The 25,364-nt window shown below is 37.6% G+C and overlaps 1 protein-coding gene across 1 annotated transcript; it reads right to left on the bottom strand.

The window, feature by feature from the left end:
* Positions 1-237: 237 nt before the first annotated feature.
* bgnb (biglycan b) lies at positions 238-24,368 on the bottom strand. The gene is made up of 8 exons (XM_048179352.1): positions 24,105-24,368; positions 15,644-15,921; positions 9,335-9,447; positions 4,934-5,147; positions 4,696-4,806; positions 4,365-4,458; positions 1,567-1,705; positions 238-1,489 (listed from the first exon to the last, which is right to left on the bottom strand). The coding sequence occupies exons 2-8, from the start codon at positions 15,888-15,890 to the stop codon at positions 1,292-1,294; spliced, it is 1,116 nt and encodes a 371-aa protein (XP_048035309.1). The 5' UTR covers positions 15,891-15,921; positions 24,105-24,368; the 3' UTR covers positions 238-1,291.
* Between the last annotated feature and the right edge of the window lie 996 nt (positions 24,369-25,364).

The raw sequence follows: 25,364 nt of genomic DNA, 5'->3' as shown, positions 1-25,364 counted from the left end.
TTGCTTAAATTTTGCTAATTTCCTGACCAATCATTTGTGTTTGACATTTAAAAGCTTAGTGTTTAGCCATTTTGGGCATGGCCATTTTTTCTTTTTTATTGCCCAGGTGTGTGTGTGTGTGTGTGTGTGTGTGTGTGTGTGTGTGTGTGTGTGTGTGTGTGTATATAGGTATATAAACATACACACAGAGACACAATAACCTTAACATACAATACATTAACACATCTCCCACAAAGATTTAATGATTTTATATTTTATTTTTATGTATAAAATCTGGAATTTCGCTGGCATGGTTTGCAACAAGTAGAATGATGATCCAATGACACTGTGCTTGATAATTCACTCGATCAATATTTGGCATTCGTGTTAACTCAAGTTTTATTAGTCACAGCTTTCAAACCATGATGGTATGCCACTTCTGCTCCTGAAATCAAGCTGAAAGATATTTTATTGGAACATGCAGCAGTGTGCGCCACAGTAACCTACATGCATGCAGTGGTACTGCAAGAGAAAAATTACACTTAACAACAGGCTACAAGGAAAGATTTGGAATTCATAGAGAAACTGTGCAAAACAACATATCATTACAATCCTTTTCTGAATCAGCCTCGAAGCCAAGAGGGCTGGGTAAGAACATCAGGCATCTGACCGACTGAATCTTGAAGACATAATTATATTGTGTCTGTGTAAAGTTCCTCCATTGCCCTAAAGTACTCCCACGACAATAAGACCCCTGAAGCAAGGAAGCAAGGCAATGACACAAAAAAGGAGAAAAAAAGTAATCTAAAACTTGACAAACAACACAGATACACTTATTATAAGCACCATAAATTTAACATTTAGATTCAACCTTACCATTTCAACATCCCATCCAAACCATACTATTAATAATACAACATAAACTAATATAAAATAATAACAATATAACAGTACACATCAATAATATTATTATAAAAGTGTCGAGCGAACAACAAGCCCTTACAAAGTGAACTGATAATGTTAAGACTTTACGGCAACACACTTATGAAACAATGACCATTATACTGGTTTTGCAAATTGAGCCAGTTGTAAGAGCTCAAATGCCTTAGTTTTCCTTTTTATTTTCCAATACTTATTTTTATTGCCCTTGCCTTTTCTCTTTAGACTTCACAAACAAATACATCCAAAGATACATATTAAAAACTATTTGGAAACACTGTTTGTTGACACCCACTTTCTCCAAAGTTTTTCTTCTGTTTTGTTTCAATTCCAGCATTATTATTGGTCCCCAAATTTCCCTTTCATCCTTTCTCTATTTCTTATAGTTTCCAAACTGAATGGCCAATCGGTCACCAACACAGCGGAAGGTGGCAGGCTGCACCTCCCAGTAGTTAACCGGGTTGCCAAAGAGGCTGATGCCATTGTAGAAGCTCCTCTTCATGTTAAAACCTTGAGGGCAGAAGTCATTAACGGTCACTTGACTTATATTGTTGGAATGAAGGTAGACCACCTGAAAAAGAAACAAAAATCAATGATCTTGCATGTGCGAATGGGATACTTTTCATTCATCAGCTTAATATCTCGCACCTGCAGGTACTTCATGTCTGGAAGGCCCCTCGGGACGCGGGTCAGCCGGTTGTTTTCCAAATGCAGCTCCCTCAGATTAGGGACGTATGATAGGCTGCCATTCTCAATCATGCGGATATGGTTAAAACCCAGACCCAATCTGGCAAACAATGACAAGCACGACCATGAATAAACAACAGACAATAGATGGTCCGCGCACATTGTGGCAGACACCTAGTGAGGTGGAAACACAATAGACTGGAAATACTGTGAACAGGCACTGGGTCAACTGCAGTCCCGCAGGACAAGCTGCACTATAAAAATACAGCACATGCAGGATTTTTTAACAAAAAATTATTTTGTGTGCCATTAGTTTAGTATAGTTTTGAAAAATATCACTTTTTCTTTAATTTTCTAAATTTGGCTTTCGATCTCAATTTAGTTTTAAGTTTTTTTAATTGTGCATAATGAAAGTGATTTTTTAACTTTAAATTCAATACAGTTCTCATCCCATAAAGATAGTAAATTGTGTACCAAAATACTCGAAATAATAGAAAAGTTACAAAAGTTAAACATTTCATTTGTCACATTTATATCAAAATAGATGCAGTACTTTCTGACATTGAAATGTGCCATTGTGGGTACATTTAGAAGTAAATTGAGACCATCACTCCAGCATCTCCTGGGCATGTATGACTCAGTCAGCACCATTGGATGGCCCACACAGGAGAAAAACTAGTCACTGGATTTGCCAGAGTTTGCAAATTCAAACACACACACACACACACACATACACATATATATATATATATATATATATATATATATATATATATATATATATAGCTGAATCTCTGCGTTCTCTGAGGAGATACAGGTTCAAGATGTTAACAATCCTGTTGATCTTGAGTCAAATCAATTCTGAGGACTGGTTTGTCCCAATAGATCTGAGGGATATCCATCCATCCACAACAAAAGAAGTTCCTGAGGCTCGCTTGAGGGTGAAATATTCAATATCGGGTTCTTTTAGGCTTAGATGCCTTTGTACCCTTGTCATGTGGAGGAAACTGTCCCAGGGTCCTGTATTGGGGGCATCTTGTCATTGGAAAATAGCGACAACAGATGCGTCCCTCACAGGCTTGGGAGTGGTCATGGAGGGCCACTTCATAAAGGGTCTGTGGAGAGGGCATCATCTCTCTTGGCACATACATTTTCTGGAGATGATGTCTATATTTCTAGCTCTGAGGTACTTCCTCCTAGACCTCAAGGGCCATCATGTTCTAGTAAGAACAGGGGCCTGAGGTTGTACCCTCTGTGCAGACCGGTGAATCAGGTCCTCCTTTGGTCTCAAGGCAAGTTGCTGTCGCTCAAGTTGATGTATATTCCTGGGGACCAGAATTTGGGGGCAGACATCCTGTCGAGACAGGGACTGCGGCCAGGGAATGGAGACTCCACCCCGAGTCAGCTGAGTTGATTTGGAGGAAATTTGACCAAGAAGAAGTGGATCTGTTTGCATTTCAAGAGACTACCCACTGTCCACTGTGGTTCTCCCTCACTCATCCAGCTATGCCTTAAAGTGGAACACGTTCACTTTTTGGTGTAGAGAATATCGGTTGGACCCAGTTAACTACCCAGTGGCTTCAGTGATTTTTATCAACAAGCGTTAACAAACATAATATAATAATAACAGACCTTATTGTAAACCCTTACTACAAAAATATTGTTTTATTGCTAGTTTTTATCAGCACAATAGTTTTAGTTAACAACAATAACCTTGCACACTCCTGAGAATACTCAAATTAAATTGGCATTGTGAAATTTAAAGGATTATACTTAAAGGATTAGTCCACTTTTAAATAAAATGTTCCTGATAATTTACTCACCTCCATGTCATCCAAGATCTTCATGGCTTTCTTTCTTCAGTCAAAAATAAATTAAGGTTTTTGATGAAAATATTCCAGGATTATTCTCCTTATAGTGGACTTCAATGGCCTCCAAAGGTCTCCGAAGGTCAAAATTTCAGTGCAGCTTCAAAGAGCTTTAAACGATACCAGACGAGGAATAAGGGTCTTATCTAGTGAAACGATCGGCCATTTTCGAAAAAAATACAACTGTATATGCTTTATAAACACAAGGTTTTTTCTAGATAAGACCCTTATTCTTCGTCTGGTATTGTTTAAAGCCCTTTTAAGCTGCACTGAAACTGTAATTTTGGCCTTCAACCGTTTGGAGGCCATTGAAGTCCACTATAAGGAGAATAATCCTGGAATGTTTTCATCAAAAACCTTAATTTCTTTTCGACTGACGAAAGAAAGACATGAACATCTTGGATGAGTAAATTATCAGGAAAAGTTTATTTAAAAGGGGACTAATCCTTTAAGACAGTTTTTAATGACTAAATAGTGAAGTAACTGCAGCTGTTTTCAGTATATTACAATATATTCCTGTAAATATTCACATAATAATACATTTTCAGGGTGTCGAGAAGACAAACATATGGTCTATTTTCATGACTATCATGACAATCTACGACTCCCAAAAAGTTTAAAAATCTGTGTATTTTGTGTGAAAATGTAAACTCAATGAATTTTGTTACAAATTAAACTTGTGATAAGCATTATCTGTTTTATAATTAAATAAATAAATAAGACAATGCTTTTTTATTTATTTTTTTATAAAACAGACAAAGTTAATCACAAGTTATTTTCACATCCATAAGATTTCATTCACCAGGTGGCGCTATTGCTTTACAGAAAGCCCACCGGCAAAGAAAAGGCAAGTTGTATGTTGGAGTGCAAGAGAGTCATGAGACAGTTCACCTGTACAGGTGTTTATAGCGTCTCAGGTCCTCTAGTTCAATGGCTTGGATCTGGTTATTGTCCAAATGGAGCTCATGAAGACTGTCAGGGAGGTCTGGGAGGAGAGACATTCATCATTATATTATTGGAAGTTGCACCACATCTCTGCTCTTAACATTACATTAAAACTCATGCAAATTGTGATTTATTACCAAGGATATTCCTAAAGCTCATTCAAGTGAGAAATTGCACAAAGAAGAGTATTATCCAAATGTTCTTTTTGAAAGACTATCATTTGACAAGCGTTCACTCTTTAATGACTTGACTAATGACTAATTATCATAAAGAAAACCTTTCGGTATTCCAGTGAGTTTGGCCTCAGAGATGCGCAGGTAGTTGAGTTTCAGCCCTTTGAAAGCTCCAGGCTCAAAGCCACTGTTCTGAATAGGGTTTCCGCCCATCTCTATAAGAAGCATTCAACATCAGACAGAATATCCCATCACAAAAACCAGCAGGCTCCATCTAAAAAAGGAAATGGTTTGGTCAGACTGTAACCTCTATACCACATAATGGCAAGCGCGCATACAAACCAATGCAGTTCATGCTGCCCAGACCAGAGAACGTTCCTTCTGCAACCTTCTTAATACGATTCTCATGAATCCGCAGCTCCACCAGGGATGGGGGAAGGTTCTGGGGTACCACTGTCAGGAGGTTCCGGGAAAAATAAAGCTTTTTTAAGTGTCGGAGGGGTGTGAAGGCTCGTGGGTGGACTTTGGAGATCTTGTTGTTGACCAGTGACAGGGCCTGACGGGGGACAGGAAGAGGTCAGCATTTGGTTCATGGAAACTCATGAAGACATGATTAATAATAGCTTGACCATGATCATTAAATATGTACACAAAATTAAATGACTTTTAAATGATGATATAACTTAATATCTTAATTTTTTTTCTTTTACAGGCCATGTCAAATATTGTGTTTGGTTCGAGAGGCTGAATAAATATTAGGGATAAATATTGGGGATAATATGAGTTCTAAGAAGGGAACTAAAACATTCTGTTTGGCACCGGTGCGTGTTTCCAGAACTACAGGAACATTCTTCTTCAGACTCGAACTGTTTGAACATCCTGTCAGGCTGTTTTGCACAGTGCCAAATGTAAAGCAATGCGACAGACCGATTTTTCAAGAGTTAGCCAAAACATGCTTAAAAAAGGCTGTCTTGTTGTTTCTTATGTAAAATCTGTAAAATAAAAATCTTAAATATTAATGTTAAAATATTAATATAATAAAAACAGCTAAATCTTCAGTATTAAAGTAAATAGTGGTATATGGAGCTTGATGCGCAGCATTGGCCAACGGCGAATAAAAATCAAGCTGTGAGACTGGTGCACATCAGTGTACAGCACAAGAAACCATCTATAAAGTTAAACAGTTTTTTACAATCGCTAGGACCCATTTCTCAATACTTAGGTCATTTTTTCAAAACAGTTCCCTTAATCAACTTTCAGCTTGGCACAGCAGTATATTTCACATTAAAAATGCACTAAAACACTTCATAAGTCTTAAAATCAAGTCATTCTTCCTTAACGCTAGCAACGGTTGTCACCCAACAAACACAGTTTCCCCTTTTGTATAGATGGTAATAAAACTGAATCTAATTGTTTTAATAGTATTTCATTTTTTGATTTATAATATATTTCAATTTGGTATTACTGTTGAAATGTAGCAAATTGCTGTCAGTTTTGTATTAGGTTTGAAACTTTGCTAGGACACATTTCTCAATACTTCTTTCAAAATCTTCACACAGTTCTCCAAACCAACTTTCAGTTTGGCACAGCAGAATATTTCACATTCAAAATGAACTTAAACTTCTTTCCTGTAGCTCAGTTGTTAGAGCATGGCACTAGCAATGCCAAGGTCATGGGTTCGATCCCAGGATTGCACATACTCAGATACAAATGTATATTACAATGCAATGTAAGTCGCTTTGGATAAAAGCATCTGCCAAAAGCATAAATGTTAAACTACCAAAACACTACATGCATGTCTCAAATCAAGTCATTCTTCCATAACAACAGCAAAAGTTGTCACCCTAAAAACGTTCGTGTTACTAACATAACCTCGGTTTCCTGAGATAACGGGAAGGAGCACTGCCTCAGTCTTTTCTGATGCTATGGTAAAAATCTGTTTTCTCCGAATATTGAAGCCTGATTGGTCCACGTCTGTGCATCTACACTGACAAATGACTTATCAGCCCGCCAAAACAAGTGGGGCAGACTGCCTATTTAAGTCACGCTACAAGCCATTTAGAGTCAAAATTTTTCAAATGAGCAGCAGTACAGCAAACTATGCAATGCTCGATTCCGTTATATCAGGGAACCAAGGTTAAGTTAGTAACCAGAATGTTCTCTTTCAATACGGTTCACTCGCATTGCGTCAGTCTTTTCTGATGCACTGCAAAACGCCGGAGAACGTGGCGCATCGCTTTGATGACTTCTGTGCCACCGTGAAGCACTCAGAGAAGCCATCCACCACGGAACCAAATAAGCCTGAGGGAGAAACAGGGAGTCGAGGAGGGCTGTCTTGTTAGCATCCTTGATCTCAGACAGATTAAGCCAAAGGTGGCTCTCAAAGACCACCAGATTGGCCGCAGCATGCACTCTGGGCATGAGCGAAAATGTTGCTCTGCATGGGTTGGACGGGTGGGAGACTTTCAGCCATGGGCTGTGGGTGGGCAGAGTTTAGTGTATGCTTTTTTCTCTGTGCTGTCAACTGTGGTGAGGGCCACTAAAGAGGAGTAATGGACGCGCACTGAATAGGGGGAACGCCATGATTTTGTTAATTCTTCGTGGACCTTCGGGGAAGAACTGGGCTGGTCACTGACGGGGGGCCTGCTGGCAGCTCCCGCGTTGCAAGAACAATTCATCAAGATGGCTGCGGACAGGCTCTTCTGGAGCCAACCAGTCTAAGCCCAACTCACTCACTGCTTTGTTAAGGACACGGATAAGCTCCGAGGCCTGGCTGAGTCCATCTCTTTAGCCGGCGGGAGGGCAGAGGACAGAGACGTCGAGTCATCACATTCCTCCTCGGAGCCGCCAAATAAAACCATGCCGCTTGCACCAGAAAAGGGGCGCTGGTCATCACAGGTGAAGAGTACAGGCGATTCAGCACGCTGTGGGGAGAATGAGGCATGCAGGTGCTAGGCCGACCTGAGTTCACTGCAGCCATGTTGCTTTGCCCCGCGGCTCCGCAGTTTTTTCCATCTTGGCCCAAGGGGAGAAGTCCCGAGTCAGCTGTGAGCTGTCAGGTGCTGTTGGTCCGCTGCAGGAGGCTTGCTTCAACAGCAAGTAGAGAGGCTTCTATGTCGTTGTCTTTGGAGTCAAATTCTGGAGAAAAATTCGGACTCAAAATGGCTTGTAATTTGACTTAAATAGGCAGTTGGCCCCACCCATTTTGGTGGACTGAAAAGCCATTTGTATGTGCAGGTGCACAGACGTGAACCAATCAGGCTTCAGTATTCGGAGAAAACTGAGTTTCCCCACAGCGTCAGACTGACGCAATACGAATGAACCATATCGAAAAAGAGCATTAACAACAGGTAGCATTATACTACTACAGAGCCTCTAAAGATACATGGTGAAGAAAAAACTATGAGATGTGAGGAAAAATTATTTGGCCATGCTTTTGAGTTCGCTTGCAAAATGTTTGCGTTCCCCCGAGAAACTTTGCATTCTTATTTTCTTATTTTCTGACTGACAAGAGCAGGCTGTGGTCAATTTGGTTCGGGCCAGAAATGATATTCGCCTTCGGGAGCACATCTTGGACAATAACAACATATTAAACAATGTGGAAGCCATACGTTTTCCGACTACTGAAAAGGCGTCAGGTGTCTTTAAAACAGATATACTGTGTGCCTTTTAAAAGAAAAAAAGATAGAGTAAAGCAACTGAGGACTGATTATGTTCAGGCATGATCAGTTTCAAGATGCCTGTTGTGAAAAATTTCCAAAAAATCTATATCATTGTAATCACTAACTGTTTTTCCTAAATGTTTTTTTAAGAGGGTGATGGATGCTGATGAAAACCATCACAAATTCATATTTTTGGATGAGGCAGGCTTTAACCTGGCCAAGACAAGAAGGAGAGGTCGGAATTTAATTGGCCACCGGGCAACCCTCCAAGTACCTGGACAACATGGAGCCAATATCACCATCTCTGCGGCTATATCGGAAGATGGTGTGGTAGGACATAGACCTTGTATTGGGCCATATAATGCAGTTCTCTAGCACAATGCTAAGTTTTGAACATACATTTTGAGCCTGTGTTACAAGGGATGACTGTTTTGTGTCTAGAGTTTTGAAAAATGACATCAAGGTTTTGAAATTGGTGTTGAAATTATTGAAAAAAAAACATATTTTAGAAACATGTTAATTGCGAGCATACTGTGTGAAAACAACATTAATTGTGTTAATGGTATGGTCCGCAACAGATGGATGTTGTGCTAATTGTGTTTAGTTTTGAAAATGTGACTACAGATTGGACAAGCATGTTAGCAATTGTTAAAAACTTTAACAGGTGAAATTGGCCTGTAGATACATAGAGTTTTTGCTGTGTTTGTGTCTAAGTTAGAAAAGAATTCATGTTTTTTTGAAAGAAGAACTTCTTTTGTGATCACTCTGTGAAGAGCTTTGAAAAAGTGACCATACTGAGAAATTTCTCCTAACGATTGCAAAAAAACCCCAAAAAAACTGTAATATAATGAACTTTCTCATTTGAATACTGAGAAAGTTAAGTCACCACTTTGAGGAACACATAGAAGCCAAATAGTTTTCTATTTTACTTAACAACTGCAACTTTATTTTTTGTTCAGCCTCATCTAGCTTTATTTTCCCACTTGTCTCATTATTAATGAAGAGTAGAATTAATTACTTTTCTTTAAGTGACCTTCACCCTTTCTAGTTCTCATTTCTTCAATCAGTATCAGTGTCTTACATAGAGGTTTGTAAGTCCTTTGAAGTCATTCTCCTTCAGCTCTGTGATACGGTTGTTCTGTAGGTCCAGGAGTTTTGTGTCTCTGGGAATTTCCCTGGGCACTGCAGTCAAACCTAAACAAGATATCAACATGTTAACATGCTAATTTAAAGCATGCGGGTTATACAACATAGAGATCTGTAAACAAATCTCTATACAGACACACCATTAGCTCACCATCTGGTCTGGATTTCCCCATGACAGGGCTTCTTATTTGACATCAAAATAATAGAATTAAATAGTGAACACAATTGAAAGTCTTAAACATTACAGCATGTCTTTGACAAAAAATTTAGTTAGATATGAACCAGTTATTATGGTCATTTTCCATTCTGTGTCAGATTTTGGAGGTACAGGTATGCCGAATCTTTATATTGGGGTGACCTGAGGATGTATTGCCAACACTTTAAATTAACATTTTTAAACCATTTGGGTTCTTTTGCCAGACATGGACAACATCACAAAACTATATCTAAACTCCAACAGAACCACATCAAGAGCATAAATTCAGCATTGTGTCTGTTTTAGCAGTGCAGTGTTCAAGATTCTAAATCAGGCCAATGATTCATGATGATTTCCAGCAGAGCCCAATAATTTATACTAGGCTGGGTTCAACCTCTGTTCCCCTCCAGCCATTTATAATGTTCTTGAGAACCACAACTGCCAGGTCATCTTGCCTCCCTCACAAGAGAAAAGTAAAATCATTGAGATATTAAGCACATTATAGGGATAGTTCACTCAAAAATAAAAATTCTGTCATCATTTACTCACCCTCAAGTAGTTCCAAACCTGTATGAATTTCTTTGTTCTGCTGAACACAAAGGAAGATATTTGGAAGAATGTCAGTAACCAAACAGATCTGTTTGGTTACTGACATTCTTCCAAATATCTTCGGTTGTGTTCAGCAGAACAAAGAAATTCATACAGGTTTGGAACAACTTGAGGGTGAGTAAATGATGACAACATTTTCATTTTTGGTGAACTATCCCTTTAAAGAAATACATTTTGGATTAAAAAATAATAACCTAATCTCTATAGACACCACAGCCCATTGTCAATTACCTCAGAAAATAGTTTTGACAAAAAAAAGTCTGGATACCTTAATCAACTCAAGCATTTTCACAGAAAACTGAATGAAGACTTTTGTGTTTCTGTGCGGTAGAGTTTAATATGCTCCTTATTCACATTCTAGGGAGGTGCTGTTATCACATTAGTTTTGTCCACTGACGGACATAATGCCAGACCCTCAGAGTAAAGCTGGGCTTCGACAGCTGCCCAGCACATCACAGCCCCCCCAACCACAGCTTTACAGACATCTACAGCCCCTAATAAGTACATATTTTTTGATGAAGGCACATAACCACATAAATATATACACAATTGTGAACATCTGTTATGAATAAGAATCAACATCAATTCAATTAAAGCCTACATGGCAGAATAACTTCCAGATATACAAAAGAAAATAAGAGAGCGCAGTGGATGGATCAATGTATTACAAAGAAATCTTCATCACAGTGGGAGGAAGCATATAAAGAACCGCCTAAAGCGAGAGCTGTATTTTTCGATTTTATATAAAATCCACAAGCATAAACAAAGATGCAATGACATTCACAAAAACAAAAACACTTGCAAACAGCAAAACACATGGAATAAAGCATCCATGCGCATAGGCAAACACAGTCAGACACGCACAAACTAAAAAAGAATGCATATAATTAAAATAATAAGCTCCAAATTCCTAAGTTTTCGTTGCTTCTGTCAGTTCAGTGGCTGTAAATGTTCTATGAGGATCATAACTTGGGCAAACTTGGCTGGAGAAGGAGAGAGCGTGTGTATCTATAAGTATGACTATAAGGCAACAGCGGAGCTTCAATGGGTGCTGTTGGTGCCATGCTGAAAATACACAAAACAAACTGGACAAATTTTGCCTGACATCCAATTTCTTGAACCTACATCTATAACCCTGATCTTTTCACTTTCCCACATAATAAAAAGGCAAGCTCCGCCACTGCTTTATGGGTGTGCACACATGTATGGTGGTTGGTTGGTTTGTTTTGTTTATACAATTCTTGTACATGTTTGTCCATCCACAATTTGTGTATTTAGATTTGCAAACTGAATGATCTCTGAAAAGCATAACCTTCACTTGAATGACAAAAATTCCTATAAGGTGAGGGTGAATGGTTTAACAAATCAGTTTAGTTAACAGTAGTGTTTCCTCGTTGATTGTAGGTCTGTTATTTCCCATCCTTGGAAAAGAAAACAAGAGTATCTAAAAGCATTCACACTGAAAGTGGCCCCAAATGACCATTTTGTGGATGTATTGTTGACAAGGCATAACCCAAGACTATATCTGGCCATTCTGAAATAAACAAATGCCATCAAAGACTTCAAAATCTTCCTCTTTTCTTATTCTCCCTCTCACATTCCTTCTTACTTTCCCTGTCTATCTCTCACACACTTCCTGTGTGTGTCATAAAAACAACACAGAACCCCTCCTACATTTCAGTGGGAAATTGCACAGGCATTTTTCATTGTTTCCAATTCAGCCTGCAGTTTTCTTTGAGACTGTCAAACAGTCTTTATAAGATGCTGTAATTATGGAAATTAAACTAATATTAGAAAACAATCTTCAAACGTTCAATCAAACTATCACTCTAACGCACTTTGATGATTCATCCCACATGGAAAAAACCTATATAAACATATATGTTTCAATATAGGTTTTGATATAGGTTTTACATATATGTGACATATATAAAATTGGCCGTTTTCCTATATTATATGTACATATATGTACACATATATGCACACATATATGTACACATATATGCACACATATATGTACACATATATGCACACATATATGTACATATATATATATATGTACACATATATATATATATATGTACACATATATATATATATACATATATGTACACATAATATAGGAAAACGGCCAATTTTATATATGTCACATATATTAAAAACCTATATCAAACCTATATTGAAACATATATGTTTATATAGGTTTTTTCCATGTGGGACCAATTTCACGTGTTCGTGTAGCGGTGTGTTTTCTGCGTTGTGTCGTAATCAAAGACGGACTGCGAAAAATCTTGCCATCAGGTCCTCACTTTATTCTGTATAACACAAATGGCAATATATGAGGACTTGTGCAGCATACAAACAGCATGCGGCAGCAACGCACAACGCTGAGAAAGAGAGATATTAAAAGTAACTTAAGTAAAGAAAAATAATCAACGAAACATCTGAATGTACATCACAGAGGGGTTTTGGATTACAATCATACAAATATATCATGTGCATTCAGCTGTTACATGAAATATGGCCTTAATTGAATCACCGCAAAAACTTTGGGCGACCTACCGCTGTGATGTCTCATGCAGACTGGGAAGCAGCAAAGTGCGTCAACACCCCAAGTCAGCATGGCGGCAGGAAACCCCAAATATGGTCATGGCAAGTGGAATCACAAAATAATTGTCTAAATACATAACTGCTACATTCGCACATACATAAGTTCTTGCATAATGTTTTTCGTTAATTCTTAGTTTTTGCCTTGATAATAGAAAATATGAGCTAGGCATCATGTATGACAGTCAAAAATGAGATATGAGCTACAAAATGACCAGATCCTGCCATTAGCTATATAGAAGACATATCTTGTATGTATAGGGCATATGGATATGAAGAAGCAATACAGGAGACCTATATTTCCTGTATATGCACATATATGCACCTCAATTTTGCCTATATGTGGCATATATACACATATATGCAGTATATATACGCATATATGCAGCATATATATAGCATATATGCAGTATATATGCGCATATATGCAGCATATATATAGCATATATGCAGTATATATGCGCATATATGCAGCATATATATTATCATATATGTGCATATATGCAGCATATATGTACATATACACTGCATATAGGTTTCATATATGCGCATATATCCACATATAGGTTCTTTCCATGTGGGATTGTATAATGTAAATATCTTTAATGATTAAAGGACCTTCACACAAAAAATTTTATAAAACCATAAAAATAACTATACAGTAAGAATAACTATATTAGTGTCCATACCTATGGATGATAATGCTGTGTTTATTATAAACACATGCTGCAGTTATGCAGTCTAGAGTCTATAGCATTAAAGGGATAGTTCACCCAAAAATGAAATTTTTGTCATTACTTACTCACCTTCGAGTGGTTCCAAACTTGTATGAGTTTCTTTCTTTTGTTGAGCACAAGATAAGATATTTTAAAGAATGTGGGTAACCAAACACTTAATGGCACCCATTAACAAAAAATACTATGGAAGTCAATGGCTACCATCAACTGTCTGGTTACCGACATTCTTCAAAATATCTTCTTTTGTGTTCAACAGAAGAAACTCATACAGGTTTGGAACAACATGAGGGTGAGTAAATGATGACAACATTTTCATTTTTAGGTGAACTATCCCTTTAAATGCTCAGGTAGATCTGATTTGCTGTCAAGTATTTTATCATTCATCAGCTGTCAGATGTGTAAAGTATTTGAGTAAATGTAATTAGTTACTGTACTTGAGAATTGTTTTGGCTACTTTGTAGTTCTGCTGAGTACCAAAGATATTGGCAGCCTTTACTCTTTATTTGACTACATTTTTAAATAAGTATATGTACTCTTTAATCCACAACATTTGCAATAAGCAATGCAATTACTCATTATATTTTGCATGGCACTTAACTTTTTCTGCAGCAGTTTATTTCTGCTACAACAGAAGCAATATTGCCATCTACAGGGCATTGCAAGTACTACATCTACATCGTTTTTGCCCTTACTCACCGAAACTTGTCAACAAGACTACTTTACATGAATGTGAGTGCATTAGCAAGTAGTTGTGATTCACTAGCGTGTTATATATGAGATGAGGACATGACAGCCACAGATGAGACTAAAATCAGCACGTCCAGTGCAAGAAGGCTTTACTTTTTCCTTTTATTTAACCTTATTTTATTTATCAGTTATATGGAAGAGAGCATTTTGAAGGATATTAATTTACTTATGCTCTGTTTGAGCACTTGTCATTTATTACTCACCCTCAGATCTTCGTAATCTTCGGAACACAAATTAAGATATTTTTGTTGAAATCCGATGGCTCAGTGAGGCCTCCATGGCCAGCAATGACATTTCCTCTCTCAAGATCCATTAATGTTCTAAAAACATATTTAAATCAGTTCATGTGAGTACAGTGGTTCAATATTAATATTATAAAGTGACGAGAATATTTTTGGTGCACCAAAAAAACAAAATAACGAATTATATAGTGCTTATAAACACTGCTTCAGGAAACTTTGGAGCGTTATGAATCAGCGTATCGACTCATGATTCGGATCGTGTGTCAAACCAACAAACTGCTGAAATCACGTGACTTTGGTGCTCCGAACCGCTGATTCGATACGCTGATTCATAACGCTCCGAAGCTTCATGAAGCAGTGTTTTGAAATCGGCCATCACTATATAAGTCGTTATTTTGTTTTTTTGGCGCACCAAAAATATTCTCATCGCTTTATAATATTAATATTGAACCACTGTACTCACATGAATGGATTTAAATATGTTTTTAGTACATTAATGGATCTTGAGAGAGGAAATGTCATTGCTGGCTATGCAGGCCTCACGGAGCCATCGGATTTCAACAAAAATATCTTAATTTGTGTTCCGAAGATTAACAAAGGTCTTACGGGTGTGGAACAACATGAGGGTAAGTAATAAATGACAGAATTTTTGCATGAACTAACCCTTTAACTGAGACTTGATTGTCTATAGATGTTTAAGAAGCTGTTGTGTCAACCTTGATTTACTGATTTATTTTTATTATAGAAAATAAATATGATTGATCTTCTCACAAATCTGTTTCTTGTGTTTCACTGGCATGTCTCTTTGGTGTTGAGGACTAGTGCATCTTTGAGCCTATATTTAGTATGAGTAAAATACTTAAGTACTGTTAAAATCAGACTTTTACTCAAGTTGTTTTGAAATTGGTGACTTGTAACTTGTAATACCTTCTCACAGTAAGGTATCTGTACTTTTACTCAAGTATGATTTTCAGGTACTCTTTACAACTCTGTCAGCTGGAAAAAAAATCATTCTGAAAGTGATTCCAATGATATTGTTCCTCTGTGTTGTTATTGTTACAGCTGTGGTGTGAACAGACAGACAGACAGATAGATGTGATACTCACTCAGGTCTGAGCATTGCACCACGCTGACTTGACAATGGCAACCAAAGGGGCATATAGACACATCCGGTGGCAGTTCCTCCGTAGCTGATCCCTCTACATCTCTCATCATTACTGTCGTCAGATCTCCTCCTTCTCCGTCCATAGCAAAGTCCCAGAATCCTCTCTGCTCAAAGGGCAGAGTCAGTGAAGGAGCAGTCAGGCTGCAGACACTGAGCAGCAGCAGCAAGAGAGAGCGGCAGGACAACATCACTGAGATTCAGAGACTTACACGCACTGACCTGCAGGATCAGGAGAGAGAGCTTAATCGTTATTTATTTAATTCGATATAACTGTGTGTATTCACACAGGCCTATTAAACAGAGCCTTTAGTTTTCTTGGAGTAAAAGTGTTAACTACACAAGGGGCAATGTGTCCTGCAGTTATTTAATAAGACTCTATGTCTTCAAGTTCAGCCCGCAAACCCATTTCCTTAGCTCTGTTTATAATCAATAAAACAGTTTTCACAAAGTACATCAAAAGAACAGGATGGAACCAGGTTGTTATTAGGGGTTTTGGGAGGATATTGTAACATTGCCAAGGCTTTGACATTTGTCATGAGGGCATATTTAAACATTACTCAAAATTACTAAAAGTACTATTATTCAAAAGTGCATAAATTAGTTTGTTTCTTGATATTTAAAACATTTTAATAAGAGGAAAATTACTGAGTGCAACTATTTATTTCATCTTTTGGTATCGTATGCAGATTTTTAAAATAAAAAATATAGCGTAAGGGAAATTAAAAAAAACAAGCGGTGAGTCTGTGTCTGTAACACACGTCTGGTCAGACAGTATGTGGTGGTGGAAAAACTCAAACTGACCTTCTTAAAACATATCTTAAAACAAGCCATTCATTAGACAGGAAGGAGGTAGGAGGGAATATTTCTGACAGTCTCTGTTTGTCTGTGTGTGTGTGTTTGTGCATGTGTGTGCCAAGAAGGGTGGGGAGCCACCCATGATGTCATTTCTCAATGTGTTCCAGCTGAGTCCTGTGACATCGTCAAATTTGGGGGCTGAGATGTGGTTAAGGGTCTGGGGTTCGCAGAACCCACCAGAGGACCTCACTAATACCTTAAACATGGGCCTGTAACCTAAACCGCAAACTCGATTCAGCCACATACCCTCCACCTGTCACTTCCTGACTTAACCTTGGCCCTTGTGGTAAACCTAAACTAACCGAGGCCTAAAATTAAAGCCAACACCTGTTCTAAACCCAAATCGACCACCTAAACTCAACCTTCATCCTGAACTTTGACTCTGAATCATGCATACTCTAATACCTCACACTAAATGTGATAAATGGCTAAAATATATGCAACATAACATTACAATTATCCTTTAAATCCACCCAGATGCAAAGAAAATTCAGTAAATCTCATCTATGCCATCATTGATTGTCTACACAAGTGAGTCTCCCAAGAGTTGCCACAACACTTTAATCCATATGGTATTCCCTACACATACTGGGAAGAAACACATGTGGACAAGCTAGAGAATCCAGATGTCAGAGGATGCCATGTTTCCCATGAGAGAAACTCAATGTCTTCCCATCACAATTTACTGCCACATACAAATTTGTTCCCTCAATAACAAAAGTCGGGATGACCCAGTATCACATTCTCAGTTGTTCATTTATTTAGTTGTTCATCAATATCCTAGAACTTGTCTTTTGTGTTACTAATTCAAGAACACCTCCCATAAACTTCATTTTTTAAAGTTAGATAATATCTGCCGTATCTTTTGTCAGTTAAAGAGGATCACTGAGTTGAGGAATGTCTAAAAGTCATTCTAGACTAACCTCGGTTGCTATTTATGCATTGAAAACTCCCTGTAAAGGCTCCCATTATCTCAGAGCTATCCCACAAATGTTGTTCATGTAAATGTGTCTGCTGAGTCCTTTATGTCTCCCATTTCACACGGCGTCTGTGTCATTAACTGAGTAATGAGCATGGATGCTTTTGCCGTTCCCCTTGGCTACTCCTCAATCATCTTCTGTGAACATTCACACTTGTTATCGGTCTGAGGCAACATAACGATCTTTGAAATGGACTTACAAACAGACATTTACATTAAAAATTTGTCATGGTGGCTGACAGTTCCCAGAGCTGACCATATGGCTGATCCAAACATTTGCTAAATATCAGTTCATCCAAAGTAGGCATTAGAGCCTAAAGTATCCAATGGAATCCCATTCTTCATCCTGACATGCCAACATCTATGTGTGTTCCTCTCATATTGTCTGCCCATCTTTCACTTTAAAGTTAAACACTTGGGAAAGCGACAGCCGTTTTTTATGCCGCTGACCTGGAATAAAAGCAAACAGGGAAGAAAATGTACCCATTTGTAAAAATAGCAGCTAAATTATACCATGCTCCCCAAAAAAGGTCCGGTTTGGACTGGCCAGAGGAATGCAAGGAGAGGGCTGAGGCACAATTATACACAAGTCCTTGCATCCTGCACTCCATTTGAAAACTATATGCATTATTTATGAACACAAGCACCATAATATGCCATTTTTACAGGATAAAATACCGTTGCACTCAGCACTTCCACGCAGCAACTCTTTAATGAGCAGCTGCTCAAAAAAACAAGGTGTCTTGAGTAGGATTTCAATAGTTATGTTCACACATCAGCAGAATACGATTGTCTGTGCTGTTTGGAATACTAAATACGGTTCTACAGGGTTAGACGCTGCAAATAAAATAATTACAAATGAGATAAAAAAAAGAGAATTATTCTTAGAATTATTAAAATTTAGTTGGGAAAGATTTGTCTCTGTCCATATGCCGTTTCATCACATTTCATCAGTGTGCCAGTGTTTTTTTACACCACCAAGACACCACACAACAACAAAGCCATGGTAATTTGTGAACAATTGACTCTTAAGAGCCAGTCCTTTTCAAAGTTGATGTGTTAGAAGCAGGAAAAATGGGCAAGCGTAAGGATTTGAGTGAGTTTGACAAGGGCCAAATTGTGATGGCTAGATGACTGGGTCAGAGCATCTCCAAAACTGCAGCTCTTGTGGGGTGTTCCCGGTCTGCAGTGGTCAGTATCTATCAAAAGTGATCCAAGGAAGGAACAGTGGTGAACCGACGACAGGGTCATGGGCGGCCAAGGCTCACTGATGCACGTGGTGAGCAAAGGCTGGCCCGTGTGGTCCGATCCAAGCTACTGTAGCTCAAATTGCTCAAGAAGTTTTTGCATCACAGTTTGTTGCTTATGGGGCTGCAGAGCCGCAGACCAGTCAGGGTGCCTATGCTGACCCCTGTCCAGCACCGATGCAATATGGAAAGAAGCAATGTTCTGCTTGGAAACCTTGGGTCCTGCCATCCACGTGGATGGCATGTTCATGGAAACGGTATTCCCTGGTGGCTGTGGCCTCTTTCAGCAGGATAATGCGCTCTGCCACAAAGCAATATTGGTTCAGGAATGGTTTGAGGAGCACAACAATGAGTTTGAGGTGTTGATTTGGCCTCCACATTCCCCAGATCCCAATTGAGCATCTGTGGGATGTGCTGAACAAACAAGTCTGATCCATGGAGGCCCCACTTCGCTACTTACAGGACTTAAAGGATCTGCTGCTCACATCTTGGTGCCAGATACCACAGCACACCTTTAGGGGTCTAATGGAGTCCATGCCTTGACGGGTCAGGGCTGTTTTGGCAGCAAAAGGGGGACCAACACAATATTAGGAAGGTGGTCATAATGTTATGCCACATCGGTATATATATATGACAGAACCATAACCATTTATTTCTTTACAAACAGACAGAAATATTCTTACAAAACAGAGATATTTATATAAAGCATAAATACAATCAGATCACTAATGTTAGGGTGGTCAATGTCATGTTAGGAAAATGGTGTGAAGGTACACTATGGCTGTACCAGCAAAAGTAATACTTTTTAAAATAGCTTTTCCTAGAGGGTTTTACTGTACAAACTGGTAAAGCAATGCATGCTGACCTCACTGATCAACTAGTCGCTTGTTAGATGGGTGGTTGTCTATTGTGATCCATCACCACAGAAGATGATTGACCTATATTCATCATACAGACATTCAATCCACTATTGTCTGCTGTTATACAGAACAATCTGAGAGTCACACCTGTTAGTAAAAACACTTGTCAATCCCAAACAGTGTCTGTGTGAAAACAGCCAATAAGCAAAAGCCACATACACCTGATGCCTTTGACAAAAGCACACAAATAATTCTATCCCATGGCCTTAGCCAAATACATCAGTGGACAATCCAAAAGCTCATCGCACTTACGACTCCGACACCAGTCTAAAGACACACTCCTCTCCAGCACAGTGACTTGGTATGGCCTAACAACTGCTTCTGCTGTTAATTACACAGCATATACTCCTCAATGAGGAATGCAAACAGCTATTTCTATCACTCAAAATGTCAGTCTTAAAGTCGCATGTACATGTTAGTCTTAGAGACTAAGGTGAAAGTTAAAGTGCTGTATTCTCTTAGTTAAGATCATGTATGTCTGTGTATACACTCAAAGAAAAGTCTATAAAATATGGCCCAAAGTACCGTGATAATAAGACATTAGGAATGTAACGATATTGTCAATATCGTAGTATCGCGATAGCAAAATTGTCTCGATATTATTGTGGTCACATGACTGTATGAAACAATGTCTTCCGAGCAGAAAGTGTATTTTTTTTCCAGCACGGTTCCGAAGTGCGAGGAGCGTATCTCACCTCATGAATATTTCTGTTACAAATATTCTAATTATCACAGAAGCATACAAAGGTGTATTATTCAGATATAAACACTGATGTCTACTTTACCGATCATCTTATTTGAGTTGAATCTGTGGTAACACTTTTCAAGAAGGTTCATTTGTTAACATTAGTTAATGTATTAACTAAGCATGAGCAATACATTTGTTACTGTATTTGTTCATCTTTAATTAATAAAAATACAGCTATTCATAGTTTGTTCATTTTACTTCACAGTGCATTAACTATTTATATATATTTTTAGTGATATTTGTAAATTATCTTTCTAAATGTTTCGTTAGCATGTTGCTAATGTACTGTTAAATGTGGTTAAAGTTACCATCGTTTCTTACTGTATTCACGGAGACAAGAGCCGTCGCTATTTTCATTTTTAAACACTTGCAGTCTGAATAATGCATAAACACAACTCATTCAGAATCAATGTAAACATCAAAATAAACACTGTACTTACGCGATTAGACATGCTGCATGACGAACACTTTGTAAAGATCCATTTTGAGGGCTATATTAGCTGTGTGAACTTTTTTTATGTTGTTTAAGGCAAGCGCGAGCTCTTGGGGCGTGGAGCACGAGATTTAAAGGGCCACACACCCTGAATCGGCTCATTTCTAATTATGCCCCAAAATAGGCAGTTAAAAATATGAATTAAAAAAAATCTATGGGATATTTTGAGCTGAAACTTCACAGACACATTCAGGGGACACCTTAGACTTATATTACATCTTTTAAAAAAAAGTTCTAGGGCACCTTTAATACGCACATGACGACAGGGAGGTGACGGCGGTGTATAAATCGAGTTCTTGACTTCCCTCCCACTTCTGGTAGTTTTACTGAGATTTCTTATCCTGTGCAAATATTACAGACATCCTGTGGTAAAATTACATTACACTATCTACCCTTGTAAAACTAATCCCGTCTGAATAGGGCTTTAGTCTAATAAGCTTGTGAAACAATGCTGTTTAATATTTAGAACAATACGTGTCTTTTATCTGCATGAAACAATTAGTTACTGTCTAAATCTCCACCTAGTCTGGTGTTTCTGAAAAAGACAGACAGTAATTAACTAAATGTCAGATTTTAATAATAGAGCGCACAGCAGACGCCTCTCCAGAAATGACAGAGACTGAGCAGTACCCACACAGAGATCTCTCTGAACACCGCAGCATGTTTCCCATGATTACTGTAATAATAATAATAATAATAATAAAACACAAGACTAACACATTAGCCAAAAAGGGAAATTCCCTCCAAACTGTGAGGCATGCGTTTATGTCTGATTTGAATGTCTTTAAGACTCATTTGTAGAGTTAAGTCTAAAAAACAAAAAGCCAAGGCTATGACATGTCTACATGCTTATTTATTGATTTTCAATCAAGAGATAAAATATGTGATTTATTTAAGCAATGAAATAAAATAAGTAAAATGAACTACACAAAAAAGCATTTTGAACATTTACAGCTTATTTTATAATTACCCCAAAATCAAACATACAGTAGTTCACCTCTTATGCACATTATCATGTCCGTCAAAACTTATCATGTCCATCAAACTTAGGCTGGTTGTCGGATGGAATATTAGAATTAAAAAGCTGTGGGACAAGAGAAAAAGGTTTGGAAATACTGCTTTAGAAGAAAAGCAAACAACTTTAGTTATTCAAGTATGATTGTTAATCAAAAATCAAATCAACTACATGACAACTAACTCTCTTTAGAGCATTAGTAGACTGATAGTAGACTGTTAGTTACTTATAGTCTTTTGGGCGACCATCAAAATAAAGTGTTAGCAGATATCAACAAACAATCTACTAATACTGTGATGAGAGTTAGTTTACATGTAGTTGCAAAGTTACTAATAGTTTGTAGAATGTCTAAAGTGGACCATCAAAATAAAGTGTTACCAAATGCCTTTTTCATCTTTTAGAATATAACCATGAGGAGCTGAATGTTTAGAATTAAATTATGGCACTTATCTAACTAACATACCAAAGTTGGGAGGAGGAAGTTGTTCAGTTTGCACTAACCGTGGGAGCCAGTGAACTCACATGACCCTGGTGAATCTGTGGTTTGTTATATTAGTTGGTAAGGCCACGAATAATGCATTTCTCTCAAAAACAGCTTTGACACGTTAATTGTGGTTTGCTTTCAATGTTCAACACCCAATAAAATTCTGACATTTTGAAAATTCCCAGTGTAATCTGTTCTCACGAATAAAGTCAATCATCTAAACTGAGCCGTTTTGTCTGTTGCATACACACATGTATAGGCTACTTACTTTTTTCTGTCTTACTGACACACACTTTCTCTCCTGACAAACCATTGGGTGGTTCTGGGCTCTGTGCACTTGGCAGGAATTAACTGCTGGCTTGACTGTAATTTGTTAACTTCAGTCCCTAAAAAAGCTTCTGCCTGGCAATGTCTGTTCATGCTCTGCTTGAATGTGGTGACTGGCACAACAAAGAGTGAAGGCAGATCTGATCATCAGAGCAGCTGGTTGTTAAAAGAGTTATATAGAGTGTGAAAATTTTATTTTAAAAAGATATTGGCCATTTCCACAATTATATGTATAGACAATTCTGAGAGAGACTGAAAGAGAGAGAAAGTGAAGGCAACTGGAAAAGGACAGAGGTGCCCTGAAATTTCTGTTTTGGAACATGAGAGAAAGAATTCAAATGGAATTCAAATTTAAAAAAAAAAATACAAATAAATAATAAGTCGTCATTGTAAATGTGATAGAAAAGGACAGGACTTTTTTAGATGTTATAGTCGCCTTCCCATGTAGGGTTCCTCCACTGATTAGATAGATAGATAGATAGATAGATAGATAGATAGATAGATAGATAGATAGATAGATAGATAGATAGATAGATAGATAGATAGATAGACTCAGGGAGCAGATTAACTGTTTTTATCCTGAATTCAGCAAGAGTAACAGTCACAACGTCATTCAACATCTCCAAAACATCCGTCTTTCCTCTTCATCCACCCTCTCCTCTTTGAGTCTTAGTGTTCACATATATATATTTTACTCCATGTAGAGGGACATTGAGAAAGCATGAATTCTGTACATAAGCTAAGTGATGATTCTTTAATCATATACATTAGTAAAATTTCACTTCTCTGCATATGAGCTGATGATGTATCAAAACAAGCAGACTAAGAATTTTAGAATTTCCATGACATAAAAGAACATCTATCTGATTAAATTTAAAGTAGGAAGAGGATTTTAAAAGATCAAAACTCTGAATAGCAAAAAATTAGAATCGCCACAAAAAATAGCTAAATTAAAAAAAACAAAAAATATTTGATTTAAATTTAACACTTTAACTATCAAAACATATTAATGACATGCACCACCAGACCATAATTTAAAGCATCAATATCTTCACAACTCGTCCATCACGACCGTGCATGAATAAAGAGAGAGCAACAAGTTTGCACATACATAAGAAACATCATAATGCAATTCGTTGATTCAATGTGCCTCAAGGCTCGCTAAAGCTTTAGTCCATAAACTTTATATAGCCTACCTAAAAAGTTCATTATTCAAAATATCAAAAATGTGAGGGGTAGACAAATCAAAATGACAATATAACAGAACAGAAAAAAGAAGAAAACATATACTATACAAGTAAAGTAACTAGAAAACGCAGTTAAATACCACTCACCTTAATTTGGGCAGTAGTATTTCCACACTGTGAGCTCCTGCTACCGTATTTATCTTCAGTGTTTGTTATTTGGGCTTTAAATTATATATTTTCTTCGTCGTGGCTTGGTCTCCTGATGTTAACTATCTTAACTAACTCTAGTGGGTCATCAAGCCTGTATCTGTCAGTGAGACGGAGAGCTGGACTGGTTTACACACGGAGGAAACAGGCGAACACATCGCGCGGGTTTGGGGGTTGGACAGTGCCAGAACTTCTGCCAACCGCTCTCATACTGTCAGTGATGCGCACTTATGAAACGATTTATGACAGATTTAAAGTTCCATGATTTGATGGGGTTTTTTTTTACACGTCTTTAAGTGCAGTCAAGCAAAGGAAACGTTTTTTTTTTTACAACGTTGATATTATATTATCCATACCCTAGCAAAAAATGTCAACATGGTAGGATAACCGTGAAGTTTCCGCCAAAATACATTTTGTACCATATATGAGGCTATCCCAATAAATTAATGTGGTATACTATACTTTTATTTTTAATTTGCGTCGAATGTGAAACTCTAAAACAAAAACAAAAAATTATGAAAAATGTTAATAGTTCAGTTAGCAAGTTAGCCTAAAGCAGGCTATTACGTTTTTCTCGTAGTCGTTGTACGTTTAAGCATACATTTAACAAAAGCGTTTAAATGTTATACATTTAATAATAATAACAATAACCACTAAAATTTCGCTTATCAATCTACAGTAAAACAGTTAGCCTATAGATCAAGTGGGCTAATGAGGATGTTGGCACAGATGACAGGTTTAACTTGAAGGAATGTAATACCCTACAGTGACTGAAATTCATCCAAAATTCAAAAGAATCATTAGGTGTTATTATCAGTTTTGCTTGTCAAAACCTATTTCAAAAGAACATTCACTTCTTTGTAATTTAGAGCAAAAGCCTTCCACTTTCATCAAGGTGGAGGTAAAAAAAAAAAAAAAAAGTCAATGCAAAAAAACTATAATATAATCTCATAATAATATCAAAAAGTCAGTTCTATTTATATTTTTCTCTCCTCTCAGCTATTTCTTGTCTTTTGCAGTTTGAAACTGTTTAATATACCTTAGTAACACACTGCGACTTGTATTTAACTTGTTTGAGGTAGTTTCATAAGTATAGCACTTTCTGAGGAGACTGCAACAAAGAGATTCACTCAGATGCACTTCACAAAGCTGCAGGCAGGACGTTATAGTCTGCAAGGGGACATCAGTGATTGCATTAAA

Source organism: Megalobrama amblycephala, linkage group LG24 (assembly GCF_018812025.1).
Source record: "Megalobrama amblycephala isolate DHTTF-2021 linkage group LG24, ASM1881202v1, whole genome shotgun sequence".
Classification (NCBI taxonomy): Eukaryota; Metazoa; Chordata; class Actinopteri; order Cypriniformes; family Xenocyprididae; genus Megalobrama; species Megalobrama amblycephala.
This window is presented reverse-complemented; position numbering and strand designations above follow the sequence as displayed.